This window comes from Bombyx mori, chromosome 1 (assembly GCF_030269925.1).
Source record: "Bombyx mori chromosome 1, ASM3026992v2".
Lineage (NCBI taxonomy): Eukaryota > Metazoa > Arthropoda > Insecta > Lepidoptera > Bombycidae > Bombyx > Bombyx mori.
This window is the reverse complement of record NC_085107.1, coordinates 16,808,491-16,827,362: the sequence shown is the minus strand read 5'-3', so window position 1 is coordinate 16,827,362 and position 18,872 is coordinate 16,808,491. Positions and strand designations below refer to the sequence as shown.

The 18,872-nt window shown below is 35.8% G+C and overlaps 2 protein-coding genes across 22 annotated transcripts in view; one reads left to right on the top strand and one right to left on the bottom strand.

The window, feature by feature from the left end:
• The window catches only part of LOC101744007 (coiled-coil domain-containing protein CG32809), a 305,604-nt gene that overhangs the window by 34,340 nt on the left and 252,392 nt on the right, over window positions 1-18,872 (top strand). The gene's annotated exons all lie outside the window — the stretch shown is intronic.
• The window catches only part of LOC101737229 (uncharacterized), an 83,192-nt gene that overhangs the window by 4,413 nt on the left and 59,907 nt on the right, over window positions 1-18,872 (bottom strand). For all 5 annotated transcript variants that reach the window (XM_062670494.1, XM_062670498.1, XM_062670503.1 and 2 more), the window contains one exon: window positions 2,150-2,803. In XM_062670494.1, coding sequence (XP_062526478.1) covers window positions 2,150-2,784 — 635 coding nt within the window. In that variant the 5' untranslated portion in view covers window positions 2,785-2,803. The remainder of the gene's footprint in view (window positions 1-2,149; window positions 2,804-18,872) is intronic.

Sequence of the window (18,872 nt, the reverse complement as noted above, 5' to 3'; positions counted from 1 at the left end):
TGGTGAATGTGTTTAGCTTGTGTACGTACCTAATTCTATTATGACCCGTTAAGTGCTCGATGTTCGGGGGATCCTAGAAATTGTATTAATACCTTCGAGCATGCTCTAAACTTGCGTTCACAACATAATACGATTTGGTTAGATGTTAACCGATATACATATATAGGATCGGCTCTCGAAAAGGGTAGTTGCATTTAAGGCAGGTTAAGTAATTTTAATACTAGTCGGCCCCATAAATTGATGGAATTCTGTCGGATTCTAATACTATTTATTATATAAGGTCCATAAACATCACAATATAAATGCTGTCACCTTGAAACTTGAGGTCTGTGTCTTAATTATATAGTGTTACTTCAAGCCCCGATGACCTTCCTCAATGAACCCGTCGCTTGCGACGAAGGGCTCGACGAGTAAATTAACCCATAGACACAGCCCACTGAGTTTCTCGCCGGATCTTCTCAGTGGGTCGCGTTTCCGATCCGGTGGTAGATTCTGCGAAGCACTGCTCTTAGCAGCACTCTGGTTTGAGCTCCGTGAGCTCACCCACACGTCAAGGAGAAGTTGAAATAGCCTATCAAGGCTATCAGCATAGGTAGGAAAGAAAAGTATAGTGATTACGCAATTTATTAAATTTTTTGCTGATTTCATTTTTGAGATCTGATGCTATTCTTTTTATCATGGAAGCCGTCTATGAGCTAGGTACCTATTTCATTAGAAAATTTGGCACCTGCATGCGACATTCTAGCTTTAATGCGAGGATATCGGATATATTTAGACCACGAATTAATGATCAATTATTAAGAAGACTAAGGATAAACTAATTTTCACTGGCTTGGTATTTTTTGTGAGTCACAAAACTTTTATTACTACTTTCAGCTTTCTCTTAGCGAAGATCCGTTAATGCATCTTCCATCGCTGAGAGAGATATCATGGTCAGAGTGTTCTACCCCGACCCTTGCTATTGTAACCTCAAAACGACTGCTTGCGTATGGGTTTGTGATTCGTAGCATTTGCGTTGTGAAGTATATGAGCTACGATAAATACTTAACACGCGGTGGAATATGAGATTTTTCTCATTTATTTAAAAGTACCTAAGTATAAACCTTAAAAAAAAGATATTATAAATAAATAAAGATTAAAAGGACGACCGTTCCAAAGGTGGGTAGACGATATAAAAGCCGTTGCAGGCTCTACGTGGAAGAGGAAATGCCACGACCGGAACTTATGGCAGGATTTGGGGGAGGCCTATGCGAAAGCAAAACAATCTTAGCCGATGTCAAATGAAAAGAAAAATGTACCTAAATATGAATTAAGGTTGTTAATAAAGGCTTCGTTATCTTTATCTTTAAAGTATAAACCTTAACCTAATAATAAACGTATAAGGTTAAATGATTTGTAAAAAAATGCGAAACACTTTTTAAAACTATGATATTAACAATATTTTGACACCAACAGTCCGGTCAAGGCTCCATCTTCACTTTACAGATTTCCAACTTTACAGCTTTTTAGGCATTATCTAATTCTAAGCGCTTACTATCTGCTTTATTAAAAATAGCAGGTTTTACAATAGTTTTTCTTACAGCGTGTCCAATTGTTAAGCTTCTTTCTACCATTTTTTACTCAAATGCTATGAAATTGTTCCCATTTCAAATCTTTGTAATTAAAGTTTAAAATGTACTAATATGCTGTATAAGTATGCTGGTTAAAGATATTGGATAATAAAAGATCTCCGACGTCGACGGTTCGGTCGATTTTTGTGAACCAGACTTATCAGTTACTTAGATCCAAGCAGAGACGTGATTGGAATATCGAACAGCTAGCTATTTATGTTAATATTTTACACTCAGACACCGGTGCCAGCCAACAGTTGTCCGGGTGTATTTATTAGAAGAAATTGTGATGATACTAACAGTATGAAATCCATACTTGTTACTTAATAATAAATATATACTTATAAATGCAAATGTGTGAGTGCGAATAATGTCCTTTAACGGAAAATCATGTAAATTTAAATACATATTGTCAAAGGTACAAAAAGGATAGACTTCTAATTCAGAAACTACTCCCGAGGCATATATTTTTTTTACTACATAGATGAGAGCAAAGGCGCGCTTAAAAATTACTTTGTTAAATTAGAAACGTTACTCACAGAGCCTCTTCGTCTTCCACAGGGTCTCCGTTATTTGGATGGTCCCCTCCTTCAATTTGCTGTTGGTTTTCAGCTACCTCAGCCATCTCAGCTACCTCAGCCATCTGAGCTACTTCATCAACTTCAGCTACTTCATCTACATCATCTACTTCAGGTACCTCAGCTACTTCGGGTACTTCGGCTACTTCAGCCACCCCATTTTCCTCCTCATTGTCGGACTCATCATCTGCATCATCATCAGCACGGTCAATGATAATAGGAGGATTTTGTCTCGCCATAGCATTGAGGCGTTGATCCACACGAAGGAAAATCCGTAGTTCACCCCTATCATCGTTAATGCGGATCAATGCGGGCATGTTATCATCGTCTTCAATATCAAAATTCACAACCTCATTACGTGGGGCAACATTCACATAAGGGTTCAGATCTCTAGTATCTTCTTCATTGAGTTCATCGGAGTCGCCCGGTTTGATTTCCAAGCCACCTCCGTGTTGAGCTAGGCTATCATTTCCCGCAACTAGGTAACGGTCTTGATCTGCTTCGATTACAGCTAGCGCGTCAGCTGTTTCGTTCATAACGAAAACTTCATCATCAACGTTGTCTTCCTGCATGATGAATGTCCCTTCAGTATTCATGATAGCCTTTTCGATATTCCTGTGAATTAAAGAACTAAGTTAATTATGTCCTAATATTTTTACTTGTAATTTTTAATTGAACGATGATAAGAGAAAAGCTTTCATACATTTCTATTCCCTAAATACTGTCCAAACAGGGATTTTTAACTTATGTGTTGTTATGGACAATGATGATTGCAAATAATAGTACGGCTATGCCTACTACGGCTTATAAATAAAAGATACAGGACACAATCTCGTCTAGCTATGGCTACTTTCTTCCTTGCTATTTTTTTAAATATGAATTAGATCTCAAAGTGGGATATATTTATTAAGAATCGCGTGAGTTGTCCTAAAAAAAATCCATTTAAAACCTAGTTATCCAATTTTCACTATGACTTAACCCTTTTCTTATATTCCAGAATTTGTACCCAAAATTTAAAAAAACAGGACTGTTTTGGAGAAATTATGCCAACAGTGATCAAGTTAAACTTTTAAAATCAAGTAGTAGAATTACTTAAAAAAGATTAAAAAGCTTACAATTAATAAGGAAGCAGTTAAATTATAGGTATGACGTAACCAACATTATCGGTGCAAGAAGAGATATGTCAAAATACTCCCACTAGCCACCTCGTACACAAACATTACGTTCCTCATACTGTGAGTATATCAAAACCCCCAAATACATAAATATTTTACTATGTTTTATTTTAATAATTTTAATAATAGTTTTGATGATATCTCATCAAAATTATTTTCTGCAGGATTTCTGAACTAATCTAAGAAAATTAATATGGGTAACATTCGTCTTTGTAAATTAAACAGAAATTAACAGCAGTGTAAAGACAAGAATGAAATACATGTACAATGAAGCTAAATTTAAGGGAGCGTCTAAGACGTTCCATTTTCTCATCTCGCGGGGACGAGTTTTCACTTTGAATGAGCTCCAGCTTAAACAAACCTCTCGACTTCGCAGTATAATTATGTACCATTGTGACGGTTCCCAAAGTATTCATTCGGAAGACGGAACTTTTATTTTTTAATCATTGTGAATACTTTTAAACAATTCGACTATTAATATCATTAGCATTTCAACAAGTAACAAAATTATAGAATCAAAAATATCATTCAAAAAGAAATACAGAATACATTTTATTTGCGGTCGAATACATTGTGAGAGATTCATTTAACAGAACTTGAAAATTTAATAATAATTATCCGTTAAAAAATTATTATAGCCTGAATGCGGCGTCCTACAAAATTTAAATGCGCAAAATCGTTCATCGTCTAGGCACTTTACAGAAACTCAATGCAAGAACATGCCTGTATCGATCGAATATTGAAACAGAAAGAAAGCAAAATTAATTTGCTGCGAATGTTTTTATTTATAAAACACGAATGATGTTCTTCGGTCATCGGTTTTTATTTTTTATATTATGAAGTCGTTATGTTTTATTTGTTCAATATGATTGAATAGTGATTAATCTGATCACAAAAATCGCTGTGTAACATAACTATAGATATTGTATTTAAAAAGTGCCTCTAAAACGAAAATCATATTTCTGTTTTCGTTCAAAATTTATTTATTTTTATTTAGTATATTTTGTACATACAGCTGTTAGAAGAAACACGACAATAAGGATACAGAGTTTCAAGAAATTCATAAGTAAAGTCAACTAAAGTAAGCAAATTTTATATCAGAAATTAGGGAGTGATAAGTTTTAGCTTCGTGCTAGATAGAGAAGAACTCGGTGAAGAATTATACGAATAATAGCATCAACATTCACGATCGCGTGACGCGCGATGACACTTTTAACTCCACTCAGTTATTTGAAATGTCAAAGTTAACTACATATTTAAGGATGTCCGTGTTTTATATTTATGTAATTTTGCGAAGTCGTCTGAAAGAGAGTCTGTGTGAAACGAAAAAGTTCTGAATTCACCATTATAGTTACCATTGTCATGTTGTATTCAGACATAAAAATTGGATTATTAAATTATGTTCTTGCATACGTAAAGACGCGTTCCGATCGCGTTGTGCCTATTATGCTACTTCGAGCGTATTTACGATTACATGTTGATCATAATAAAAATGGGACATGTTGGAATAAACCGGCCTTGGTCAATATCGATATTTTATTTGAAATATCTTGTTACGAGTAAATATCGAATATATGTACAAATAACATAGTATATTAGTATCTACTAGTATATTCGAAATTCAATAGGTTCAACGTTCACTGGAACGTACTTGAATCTACAGCAAACCAATCACCATTGAAGTGTTCGTTCAGGCCCATTTGTAGTAGAATCTAGTACCTCTCGATGCCGTCGGTCGTGACTCACGTGTAGGTTCGTAGCTAGCAAGATCGATCGGATGGGGCTTTTAAAAATGCAGAGGTTAGAGCCCTATATCCACAGCAAGGCAACAAATTAAGGACGCACATTTTTTTGCGAAATTCACTGAATTTTCCGGCCTTGCTGGTGAAAATTAGGTATCAGCGAACATATTAGCTACTGCATCTATTTGTTACTCAACCTACAGAAACGAGGTGAAACTCCCAATAACAGCAACTGTTCTACAAATCTAACAAATATCTGTAGAAAATACATTATAGACACGACAGGCTTATAATCTTATAATGGGGTTTAGTCGGTAGTCGGTTTATCGGGGCGGATCTTATGTAGCTGTAGCCACGCAGCGCCTCGCGTGCCTCTCTCAGGACGTAGTCTCCCGGCAGGAATCGGAAGAAGAGGAGGATCTCGGCAAGAACTAGGAAAGAGCTAAGCAAGAACTAGGCAAGAAAAATCGTTAATTGTTAGCTAAAGCTGTGGTCTAAAATACATTTATTTTTAAATAACGTGTTCAATCCTATAGAAAATAATCATAAAAGAAGATAGTTTAGCGTTGAATAAAAGATAAAGATAAACAAACCCCTTCCTTTATTGGATACGGCAAAGATTCGCATTAACATACAAGTTCAATCACAGGGCCCTACGTCAAGAAGGACGGGACGTGACCTTATAAATTCATGTTGTTTGTTTTTGTTTTTCGGCGGCCTTATATGGTGAAAATAAACATTAAAGCTCCTACTGCTGTTCAATATTTTGCTATTATTTGCTATTAATATATCATACATAATTTTTATTTTAAAGTTATAACGGCTGTAGATTGCTGTGCGTCTTCAAGTTAGAATGCATTCCTGTTTCGCGGCACAAATAGGCAGGGTGGTGATGCCTATTCGTGCGAACTCACAAAATGCCCTACTACTTATTAGTCATTACGTAAATAAACATTGCTCGTGCTTCAGTATTATTACACAAGTTATTTTTTCATAAAAATAAAAACGTACATAGATACCTGCGGGATTTGAACACAGGCATCGCATCGCATGATACAAATACATCAAGCGGACATTTAGGTCACGACGGCTTCATAATATATTTACATTTTCCAAACGTAACGTATCAAATTAGAGTCCCTACGATGTCATATTTTAGCTCGTAGTTTCTAAATACATATTTATGGATTAATTATACGGTATGTCATATTTAACACTTGTTAGAACATCTTAATTCATGTGAAAAGGTCAAGGAATAAAGTACGGATCTCACTAAGAGCGATGGTGAAGCACTATCATGTAAATAATATATTATGGTTTTGTATTTTATTTTGTTCTATAGTAAAAATGTAAATACACTCGTTATGTGACAATCTGTCATAACTTTTTACTGTAACAGTCTACCGTCATATTTACTAATAACTACGAGACTATTAATACGGTTTACAATATACAGATCTATTTATATACAGTGCAGTGGGTGCTCGAGCTGACGGCCCACCTGGTGCTAAGTGGTTACCGGAGCCCATAGACCCCTACGACTTAAGTGCAGCCACCCACCTCGAGACATGAGTTATTCTGCAAAAGCGTGATTGTAGGGATTGGAGGGTGTCTGTGTGTGTATGTGTGCCGCGTGAGCGAACACCACACTCGCGTTATTACGTTAGTCATGACGGGTTTTATACAAGTACTTTTTACAGTACAACGGCTACCCCGCCCTTCAAACCGAAATGCATTACTGCTTCGCGGCAGAAATAGGCAGAGTAGTGGTACCTACCCGTGCGGACTCTCAAGATGTCCTAAAACCAGTAAAGTTATTAAAATTTAACTTAAAACTCTTAAATAGAGATAGATTAAAACTCTTATTAAAACGCTCATGATCTTCTGTTACTATAAAGAAGAGCCAGAACGCATTCTGACGGTGTAGCGTTGTTAACAAGAATACTAATCCACCAGGTCTTTTTATGTCAGAAAACCAAACTATGTTCGTATTGGTGATATGTACCTTATAGGTCGTATAGACCTTTACTTAAATTTATTAACACATATACTTACTCATATTAGCGTCTATGCTACGAATAGACAAGGAACTCAACAATTCTTTGTAATGTACTACCGTAAATGGTACTGAGTTGAATAAAGTATAGGTGTCGCTCAAAAAATATAAATGCACAACAGTAAGAATTGTACAAATAAATTTTAAAAGCAATAAAAAATATATAATATTTTTTAGAACAAAAAGTCCTAAAAAGTCTTTAATTTTCTAACTGTTTTAAGTAAAGTATTGTTGACCAATAATTCGTAACTTGTGATGATAACACAAATAACAAAGTAAATAATCCTTTTATGTTAGGACTTGCTTGATTATTTCAAAGACAAGACAAGTCGTGCAATGTATTTCAATTTCAATAGCAGAACGAACGCTTCGATATTATCGGTTTGATAATTATTACACAAGAGAAAAAATAGTACTGAACTAACTACATATTATAAAGATTCCAGACAAGTAGGAATAGCATCTAACACAAATCACTGCGCGTCGCGTTTTATCATAATTCTATGCACATAATTTTCTTCGTTGCCATAATGCATTGTGGTCCTAACAATCACATTAATTATTTCTTTCTCTATTCACACGCATTCATTCACATTATTATTAACTATGTGTGTTACGATAAATTATTTGTAAAATATTTACCTAGTTAAAAAGTAAATTTCCTAAATGTATTTATTATTCAATAAAGTAGCTTCGTAAACCGTTAAGAATTTGACAGTACGCTTACGTACGAAAACAATTTTAATTATGAAAATCGAACAAGACTGGCATACATGAAAGCGTAGTCTAAATAAATTAACTTCAAATTTGAAAGCGCGCGTACTGTCGAATACAAAATTGGGATCCGGAGTTGAAGGTAATTTTAATCACTATAACCGGCTTAATATCTCTTTTATTTGTTTCTAATGCTATGAAACTATGAAAAAGGAAAAAAATACAAAATTAGCTTAAATCTCGTTAAGCTTTCTATCAACCGACAGACGTCCACTGCTGGGGACATAGGGCCTACCCCAAGCCTCGCCACAAAGATCGGTTTTGCGCCTATTATTTAGTTTCTTCTTCTTCCAGATACTTCCATTATCTTATTAATATTTATAAATCGATTAGTAAACATTAATATTTTTAAAATCTGTAAATAGGTAGGTTTCATTTTATTTATTTAAGAGATTTTATTTATTTTGCTTGTGATTGTACACTTTCTGGCGTGAATCATAATGTTTTAAACACGATTTGACATGCTGTAACAGAGTTAACATTGTAAAAGGGGGAGAAATACTGTGGTTGCTTATTTCCATAATCGTGTTACGATTAAGGTAGAATATCATTGAGTCTGATATTCGGGATTTACTTTTTGGAGTTTACTCCTTTAGAATCGATTTACATATATAGGCCCGGGGTATGAAAATTATGGGGACCAAAATCGTACTAGCATGTCACACGAAATGCGTTATGCGCCTGATTGGCTCCTGATTGCGTGATGCGTGCGCGCGCCAATCAGGAGCCAACGCGCGGCCGCGTTATCGCAGGTGACGCCGGGCTGCTGCGCCGGCAGTCCGCCACAAAGCCTCGTACTGATCGCGCGTTTCTCTCATTATTGTATTTTCATATATTTATTAGTCGTTTGTTTTGTGTCTCGTTAATTTGTTAATAATCTGTAGTGTATCGTGTTGTCGTAATATAGAACTATTTCTCGTATTGTTTCGTTTAATTTTTTATATCCAGTAAACTCCAGTCGTGCGTCGGAGCGGACACACACACTTTTTTTTTTCTACCTAAGCTGATAGCCTTGAGAAGCCATTTCAGCGTAAACCTAACAAATAGGTCAGCTCACGGGGCTCAAACCTGACGACGTTGCTAACCCTAGCAAGTGCTTCGCAGAACCTACCACCGGATCGGAAACGCGACCCACTGAGATTCCGGCGAGAAACTCAGTGGGCTGTGTCTGTGGATTAATTCACTCGACGAGCCCTTCGTCGCGACGGGTTCGATGTGAAGAATGACCGATGCTTGAGGTACCTAAAAGCACCGTTAGTGGATCGGAAGGATCTGGAATGACGTGTTTTGGGTGACGTCGACTGTTTACTATTCAGTTTGCAGGATCGGGAATGTCGGGATTTACGCAACATTATAATACTATAGGTAACTTTCGCGTGCAATTTCCGCACGCGTAGGTGCCAAACCCTGCCTATTTCTGCCGTGAATCAGTAATACGTTTTGGTTTGAACGGTGTGGCAGCCGTTGTTACTATACTGAGACCTTAAAACTTATATCTCAAGGTGGGTGGCGCATGTACGTTGTAGATGTCTATAGGCTCCAGTAACCACTTAAGACTAAGCGTCCACCCATCTAAGCAATAAAAAAAGCAGTATTTTTCTTCATACAATAAAACATGTAGTAAGAGTTGAATTCTTTTATAACTTTTAGACAGGTCATCTACCCTGTATGAAGATTAATGTGAAAGCTGGCACGCCAGGTGGCGTTTTATAATACGTAGCTCTCTACATGCTGTAGCTGCTGCTACGGCATAGACTCTACACTTGCGTAGTTACTATACATTAATAAAATTATGTAGCTACATAACGGAGCTCAATACTATTATTGGATTCTTTAAGTTATAACTTCGTTACGTAGTCTAGACTGTGTCGAGGCTGAGGTAAATTGGATTTTAACTAGAAATTAATAGACTTCATTTTTCTTACGCCGTTATAAGTGGACTTAATGTATTTCTACGCTAGTCAGCTGTTGTGATACAATTTTAATTACCTCACATACTAGTAATAATTATTTTTATTGTTTAGGTGGGCGGACGAGCTCACAGCCCACCTGGTGTTAAGTGGTTACTGGAGCCCATAGACATCTACGACGTAAATGCGCCACCCCTCTTGAGATATCAGTTCTAATGTCTCTGTATAGTTACTGATAACTATAAGTATATACAATACTGATAACAATAACTGATATTAGAAGTATTTGTAGTGTTAATCTTATTATTAAAACGAACAGTGCAAAAACAAATGTAGCTGTTGTTGTATTTATTCGAAAGAACAACAAAACGTTAAGTAAAACACTACAGTTTCCAAGAAAGTTATTAAATCGATTTTCTTCGTTAATTAACTGAGAGCAATGAAAAGGCAAAGTTGTTATCTAAACAGACGGGAATCGAACGCTGTCTTCACTGGCTATTTCTGCAGTATCACAAGTTCGGAGCCACTTGCAGCTACTGCAAGTTACCAAGTATAATTATCTCACGACGCTTCAAGAGTCCGCATCCCTTTACTTCATCAGGGATGTGATTGACCTTTTAGTTTTTATTTTGTATTATATAAATGATTTATTAATTTTAGATATTGAATCATTAAAATAATTTATGAATCGTTTTTTATTGTTACCAAATGCAAATTAGTTTACGGCTCGTTTGATATTGAGTGATTATTGTTGTTTATCAAAAGTTTTTTTTGCTTAGGTGGCGGACGAGTTCACAGCCTACCTGGTGTTAAGTTGTTACTGGAGCCCATAGACATCTACAACGTAAATGCGCCCCCCACCTTGAGATATAAGTTCTAAGGTCTCAGTATAGCAGTGACACATACAAACAACTGTACTGTGAGGTCTTTTTCAAATCTCGTTAGAAGAAAAACTTTTAGTAGTGTTCGGGAAAAATTCAATATTATGTCCATCTTAAATGCTAGGTGCAGAGGTATCACAGTGCCACGCTGCGCGTTACTAGCACTAAACGCACTGCCTGACAGCACCGGTCATCGAACCGTCGAACCCGTCGAACCCGTCGAACCCGTCGCTTGCGACGAAGGGCTCGGAGAGTAAATTAAACCATAGATACAGCCTACTGAGTTTCTCGCCGGACCTTCTCAGTGGGTCGCGTTTCCGATCCAGTGGTAGATTCCGTGTAGAGCCCGGCTCTTGCTAGGGTTCGTGTTAGGAACATCGTCAGGTTTGAGCCCTGTGAACTCACTAGCCCGGTGACGCTGATATGGTTCCCTAAACCATCAGCATAAGCAGGAAATAAAAACATGACAGCAGTTCTGCGAGACGGCAGTGGAAGAGCAATCGGCTGGATGCATCGCGATACAAACCGCCAGGTTGAATTTGGTTGTTTCGAAGAGTTAAAATTAATGTCATTACATTAAAAAGCACGAGATTTAACAGTGAAAATGATACTATCTATGTCTACGTCTCACGAAAACCACAGTATACAACACTTGAACGTAAATACAAATACATAAAACTATTTTATACCGTAAAAACGTAATTTTAGTTTTAATTAAAGCTACTTATAATTAGAAAATCTGTGTTAGCTCACCGCCAGTTGGCAGCGTTCCCAGAAGGCTGGCAGTATTTCCACGCTGGATAGCAATGCTAATTCTTTGTGCAAAATAAGTACCGGCCTTCTGGTCTCCCGAGGCTTCAAATAGTTTTTTTTAAGGTTCTTAAAAAAACTTTTAGCAGATGGACCCCAGGGGCCCAAAGTTTCTACCCCAAATAGAACAAAAATGAAATCTTTAGAAAGATTTTCATATTTCCGCCGTTTGAGGCCTTCAGCCGTTGAAGCAGCGCTGCCAGCGTTAGAATTAGTCGCCGGAAGATGTGTTGGTGCCATGGTATCTACACAAGTCGCATCCCAAACGAGCGACCGACCCATCTTCCAGGGAATAATCGACATACCGTCTCTTACCATCGCCTCGCACCAAAGCATTCGGTTCTAGAATGGCTGGCACGCCAGCGCTGATAAGGGCCCGACGGATGATGTCATTTATGCTGGCGTGGCGGGATATAATATGTTGATAATTATTGCAATTTATACATTACTGTGTTGTAGCGGCCCTGTCAATTCGCTTCGATCCAATTAAAATCGTTAATTTGCAATCTCAGTTCCTTAATCGAATTGGAAATACATTAATATTTATTTATGTTTCGTATTTTCTTTCCGTATCGGCGCATCCCTGTTCTCTTCGTGTTAATTGAGTTACACATCGTTTACCCGCTAAAGTGTGGAGCATAATCCTTGTCCGTATATAGTACATATTTATATACACAGATTAAATTGCGGATGAATTTCCTCAAAGTTTTTAACAGCTGAGTTATATATTATACCTTTAAACGAGCGATTCTTGTATATATATAAACTGAGTCTCGGAAGCGGCTCCAACGATTTTCATAAAATTTAGTGTACAGTGGATTTTGGGGGCGATAAATCGATCTAGCTACGATTTATTTTCAGAAAATGTTGTTTTATTCGTGTTTTCAATAATCAACTTTACTCGACATCTATTGGCGAATAATAATACTATTTTTCTTAATTGAGGGCAACTAGGTAACCGCTTTAAAGACAAAAAAGATGCCGTTATAAAAAAAAAACCGAGCAAAGTCTCATCAAAGGTCATCATCTAGTTAGATATTATTTAGCTATATTGCCCTGCTTAAATCAGGAGCTGAAGTTACCGGCTGTCCCAAAAGGAGGACTTGCTTCCCGTGCTCTTTATCTTGATAATTCTTGTTAAGACTGGCGTTAGCCAATAAAATACGTTTTGTTTGTTTTTGACGTCTAATACAGTAACCTGTAACTTTATGCCACCGTTTGATACAAGTCACTGAGAATTACCTACATAAACTATAAAGATTTAAATCACAATTCATGAGTATGTGAATGTTAGAATAAATGAATTTTAAGGAGTGTTTTTATATACATTAGCGTCATAAAGTGGATTCGTGATTTCAACTTTTATACGTATAAATCCATTTGACTCATTTCACGACTCTCTGTGGGACTATGTGAGATACAAATATTATGAGGAATCCGGTTTAACGAACTTTCGGTTTAAGCTATGTCCTATTTCAATTTCTTGGATACTTTTTATTTCAATTTATCAAAATATTTCAATATATCGTTTTTTTTTTTTTTTTGGAACGAAATTCCTTGCGGCTGGCTTGGAGGAGAAAAGATTTTGCTACGCGACCGAACTGAAGAAAATGTGATAGTAAAACCGTAAGAAAAAAGTCCGTGGAATAAAACCGTTAAATGACGTCTCATTTCAATGACATCGCACGTCTGCGCAGGCGCGACAGTCGTATACACAAGCGAGTAGTGTATAATATATAATATATATAAATAATAGAAGATTGCACAAAGTGGGAATGAGTTGCTCGCTCCAGGCATTTCAATATTGTAATAATTGTTACGTTATATTACTCATTGTAAAAAATTCATATTAAAAAAAAAATCTAATATTAAAAAATAAATAAATAATAATTTCATATGTAAAAAAAAAAAGACATGCCCGCTGAGTTTCTTGCCAATTCTTCTCAGGACGGAGGCTAGTTCTTGTGAATTGGCGGTAGTTTTTTTGACGTTCAACAAGTATGTACTTTCATTTATGTTGATTTTGATTTTGAAAAATTTTGATTTGATTTGATTTGAATACCTTTCTATTTCTCCTTCTTTCTTTTCGTTCTCTCATCCCTTCTCTCTCTATTTTTTTATTATTTCTATTTCAATGTAATTTTATGTTGTCAAACAAAAATAAAGAGACATATTTTGTTATTTTAATTGATAATTTGAATTACGGTTTTTTTTATTTTACGTAATTTATTATTTCCTAAAATACTGAATTTCCTAAATACTTTCCTGTACTTAAATAAAAATTAACCAGCAAAATTTAAAAGAAAAATCAAGAAAACCTATTTTTGCAAATTATGTCGATTCTACATTAGCCGAAGGACGACACCACGTCTTTATAGTACATTATAATATGATTGGTATTATCTACATTTGCGACCATTTAAAGATAATATGTCACTTTCATCAGTCTAGAGTTCGTAATACCAAGAAAAAGAAAATCAAACACATTTCACAAACCAATCTGGATTAAGGCTAATTAATATAAGAAGTGCCTTATACCAAATTACAATTTAATTACCGGCCTGCCAATAACCGAGGCTCTAAAGACCGCCGAGGACAGGAAAATGCGGAGAAGTATAGTGCATCAAGTGATTAACACTTCAAGCTAGTCACGTCTTTCAGCAATGAAGAGACCGACTTAGAAGAAGACAAAGAAGAAGAAGATGTTTAAGAATTAAAAAAAATGTATGTAACGGCTTATCAAAGTAATGTATTTTTAAACAACTTTATTCCTGGTATTTTGACCCATCTGCGGCGTTCGTGGTGGCCAGATTAACTGTAAAAAATTCACTCAAATGTGTTTTATTCAAATAATAGTTTTAAAAGTAATTCCATAGAGGCCCAACGTTAATATTTATATTGATTAGTTTTTCGTCAAATCCTTTACATCATATTAAATCAAGCTTGTCTTCTGTGTTTGAGCAATACTTAATCGTTTGAGTTTTAATAATTCATTTGATTTTAAAATATTCTTCGAGAAAGTTTCTATATTTTAGTATCATTAAGGTACACTAAGCCCGTATATTCTTTTAAATAGCTTTATAGCTAAGCGATTACGAAAGAAAAGCTTGTCAGGGCACAACTAGTTTACAACGTTAATTGCCAAACTAGGTTCTGGCTCATTTTATATTAATTTACTAGAGATCTCATATATGTTCCAATGTAGACGCCAACATGAACCTTGAGGCATGAGGGTAGACCTCAATTTTGTAGACTTAGTCGTCAACAAAGAGATCGGCGGCAAAAATAGGTAGGATATTGTTGCGAGCATAAAATAGGACCAACAAATACTAACGGAAATTCATTAATTAAGCTGTTTTTTTTTAATTACGCAGTATTCATATTAAACATGTAATTTATTCATCAGTACTATTATAGATACAAAGTACTGAAGCAAAAAAGTTCAGATTTGATCACTCAGATACTGAGTGGTACGATTGAATTCTAAAATTAAGACAGTAAAGAACTCATAACGCTTTTGTAAAATTATTTCCTTAACTATCAATAAACCTTGGAAGAAAGCCATTATTCGAGATAGTTATTCCTGACTCGTAAACACGGACTTAATGGATGTCTTAGATGTGATGAGACGTCAAGAAAATTTATGTCACCAACTAAGAGCAATCCTTGAGCGTATAATTTTAAGTTGTCTGGAATTGACTTTTTTTATCTGCATCGTATGTGTAGTCAACTCTTTTTTTTTGTTTATATACCTACCTTACATTAAACAAACAATAAGAAAGAAAGAAAAGTTCTTAAAGGTTTTTCGTATTTTTCAATAGGTTTTTTTTTTAACTGTTACTCAATACATATTTCATTGTACTGGAAAAATAAACAAAAATACACCAATAAAATATTTTTGATAAAGGCCGTTCCAGTACATTTTATTCAATGTTTTGGTTGTGTTATGCGACCTGAATTAACTAACATTTGCAGTGGTGCGATCCATACGGAACAGTTGTCAGTCTGTTGGAGTGAAACTTTAGCCAGTCCTCTTTTCAAAGAATTTTACATTTGTTTCGTGTGTCATTTACTTGACTTGATTACTATGAGAAATCCCATATTTTTTATTTAATTACTTTACTGCACAAAGTTAACGAGATCACGGCCAGCTTAAGCGTTAAGTCGTTATTGAAGCTTATAGACATCACAATATCAATGCTTCCAGCCACCTTGAGATAATATTAAATTTGTAAAATATGTGTTTAAAAAAAAAGTTTAAACAAAATATTCTTCTATAGGGCAATTCGGTGATAGGGCGACTTGTGAATCCGTACGGGTGGGTACTATTGTTTTCCCTATTTCTGCCGCGAAGCAGTAACGCGTTTCGGTTTGAAGGGCGGGGCAGCCGTTGTACTGTAAAAACTGAGACCTAAGAACGCATGTCTCGACGTGGGTGGCGGCACCTACGTCGTAGGGGTCTATGGGCTCCGGTAAACACTTAACACCAGGTGGGCCGTGAGCTCGAGCACTCATCTAAGCAATAAAAAAAGTCACTGCTTACGCATCATCTCCTCTTTTGTGAAGTCGGGAAAGACGGAGGCAGCGCGGCGAGAGAGGGGGCGGCAAACCCGCGGAACGGTGCTAACACCGCGATGCGTAAAAAATACACAACCACCTTCACTTCACAACGGTACTCAACAGCTACAAGACGCGCAATATGTACAATATTACTTTCACATTAAAAACCTAAAATAATTTAATAGTATTTTATTATTTAACGGCAGAAGTCACAAACCCCCTATGTACAAAGGAGATACAGTCTGAAATTCACAAGCAAGTACATTCACAATATGAAGCCTGTTACTGTATGATATATACTGTAGAGATGATCTGTACATTGTAAACCGTATTAATAGTCTCGTAGTTATTAATAAATACTAGAGGTCCCGCAGTAGTCGAAACTCGACTATAATTAATTGGAATTGTAAGTTTGTACACTATTATGATTGTATTTTATACTTCTTTAATCACAAATTTCGCCAAGACTACACTATAAAAAATATTAACAAAGACAAACAATATTTAATCTATTCTCAATTTGACAACAGACGTCAAGAACAAAAGTTTGACAATAAATAGTATGCCAGCGTGTGTGCGTCAAATACATGGTATGTAGTGTGTGTAATGTTTTCTTTATTGATTTAATGTATATTTTATGAATTATTTATAAAAAAATAATATTAGCATTGTGCATTTCTTCTCTATGTTCTCTATAAGTGTTGGAAATTTCATACTCCTCCGTCCGCGCAATTATCGTAAAAAGGGATACAAACTTTTTGCTTCACGTATTAATATATAGATGACGGTCACTGAAGTAGGAAACCTATGGAAATGAAACGTCAACAAAAATTCGTGCCACTGTGACGTCATCTGGCCACAAAACATGGCGGTTTTAGTGCTGCCCAGAAAATTTTAATGTTAGTAGGTTTTATCGATAAACGTTCTTGGCTCATTTTATTTTAAATATTGTTGAGTGAATTTATTTGTAGAATTTATACTTTAATAGGAAGTAAGTATATTGTTATGTGCAAAGATGATGTGATTTAGATATTATGTGAAATCTAAGACGAGTTCGTGCTTCAAATTTGCCAAGGAAACGATATGACGATTTTTAAAATTTGCTACACTGATTTTATAAAGTTGTCGTTTGCCGCAAAACATAAAGATATGGCGTAGTACAGTGCCATCTGCCCATTTCTAGCATGCTGAATGTTATCGTATTTTGAGTACGTGTTTTTCTTAGACTATTACAATCTATTTTAATTGTTTTGCTGACTCTAAAGTCCGTAACACACTACCGCAGCGCACCTCAAGGAAGGTACGCCGCACCATTTGAATCACTCTCACTTGAGAGTGATTCAAATTTTAAACTTATCAAGGGACCGCCTGATAAAAAAAACACCTACAGAACATTTATTCGTTAATAAAATTACAAACATTCCTTGTGACTTCCTCTCTAAAATCACTTAATTATTAAATATTTAACGAGTTGACAATAGTGTTATAAAACTATTTTATTTAAATAGTTTCGACGACTTTCTTGAGATCCTATAAAATATGTTTTAATTATTATTTTTGTATGTTTTAAGCATGATAAAATAAGAAATTTTATATAAGCAATCATATTAAATCGATATCAAAGTCAATAAATAATGTACAACCCAAAACAGACGGCCGAACTGACGTGACAATGACATTTGGCGCGCTAAACATGGCGGATTTTCGGCCTCATTAGACGGAGACGGAGACATTTACGTATATTCATGTTTCATTTTATGTACGCACTGAAATACTGTTATATTGTTTTCCTGCGAGTTAAAGTGGTGAGTAAAAACGAGATAGATATATGTTTATGTATGTGCCTTCAAAATGGGTGCTATTTATATAAGCAATTGTACGTATAGAACAATATGTCGTGTCCCTACTATATAGGTCTATGATGACGGTAGACTGTTACAGTAAAAAAGTATGACATATTGTCACATAACGAGTGTATTTACATTTTTATTTTAGAACAAAATAAAATCTAAAAATCCCGGTTTCAAATGTGGGACAACTGCTTTTCCTACACAATTGAGACATTGACCTCGTGTCTCAAGTAGAACTGCGGCATTTACGTTCAACGAGCTCAACTAGACTCCAGGACGATCGTGGGTTCGTTGATTTAAACTCGCAATAGAGTCTACGGGCGCTCAGTGTATTCAATAGAGATCTTGGATAACATACGCCAGCTGACACGAACATTGCGCGCATTATAAAATGAAATGAGATACGAATCCATTTCATCCGATATTAGTTTCTTTGATTTACGGACTAAGACCGGTATTGTGCGCATAAATAAACGGCTACGATTTATTTTACTTAGCTTTTTTTTTTCTACCTATGCTGATAGACTTGAGAGGCTATATCCGCTTCTCCTTGACATATAGGTGAGTTCACGGGGCTCAAATCGGAAGTGTTGCTAACACTGGTCGTAGCAAGAGCAGTGCTTCGCAGAATCTACCACCGGATCGGAAAAGCGATCCACTAAGAAGATCTGGCGAGAAACTTAGTGGGCTGTGTCTCTGGGTTAATTTACTCGTCCAGCTCTTCGTCGCCAGCGACGGGTTCGTTAGGACGGTAACCGGCTTTTGAGTGGCAAGAAAATTAAACACACAAATATCTATTAGGTTCAAGAGTACTATAGCAAAAGTACCATAAACTTCTAATGGTATAGAAGTAGACGTGGAGCTTCATGTGACAATGACGGTAATTATAGTTTACAAAGACAACTGAAATAATTTATATATATTGT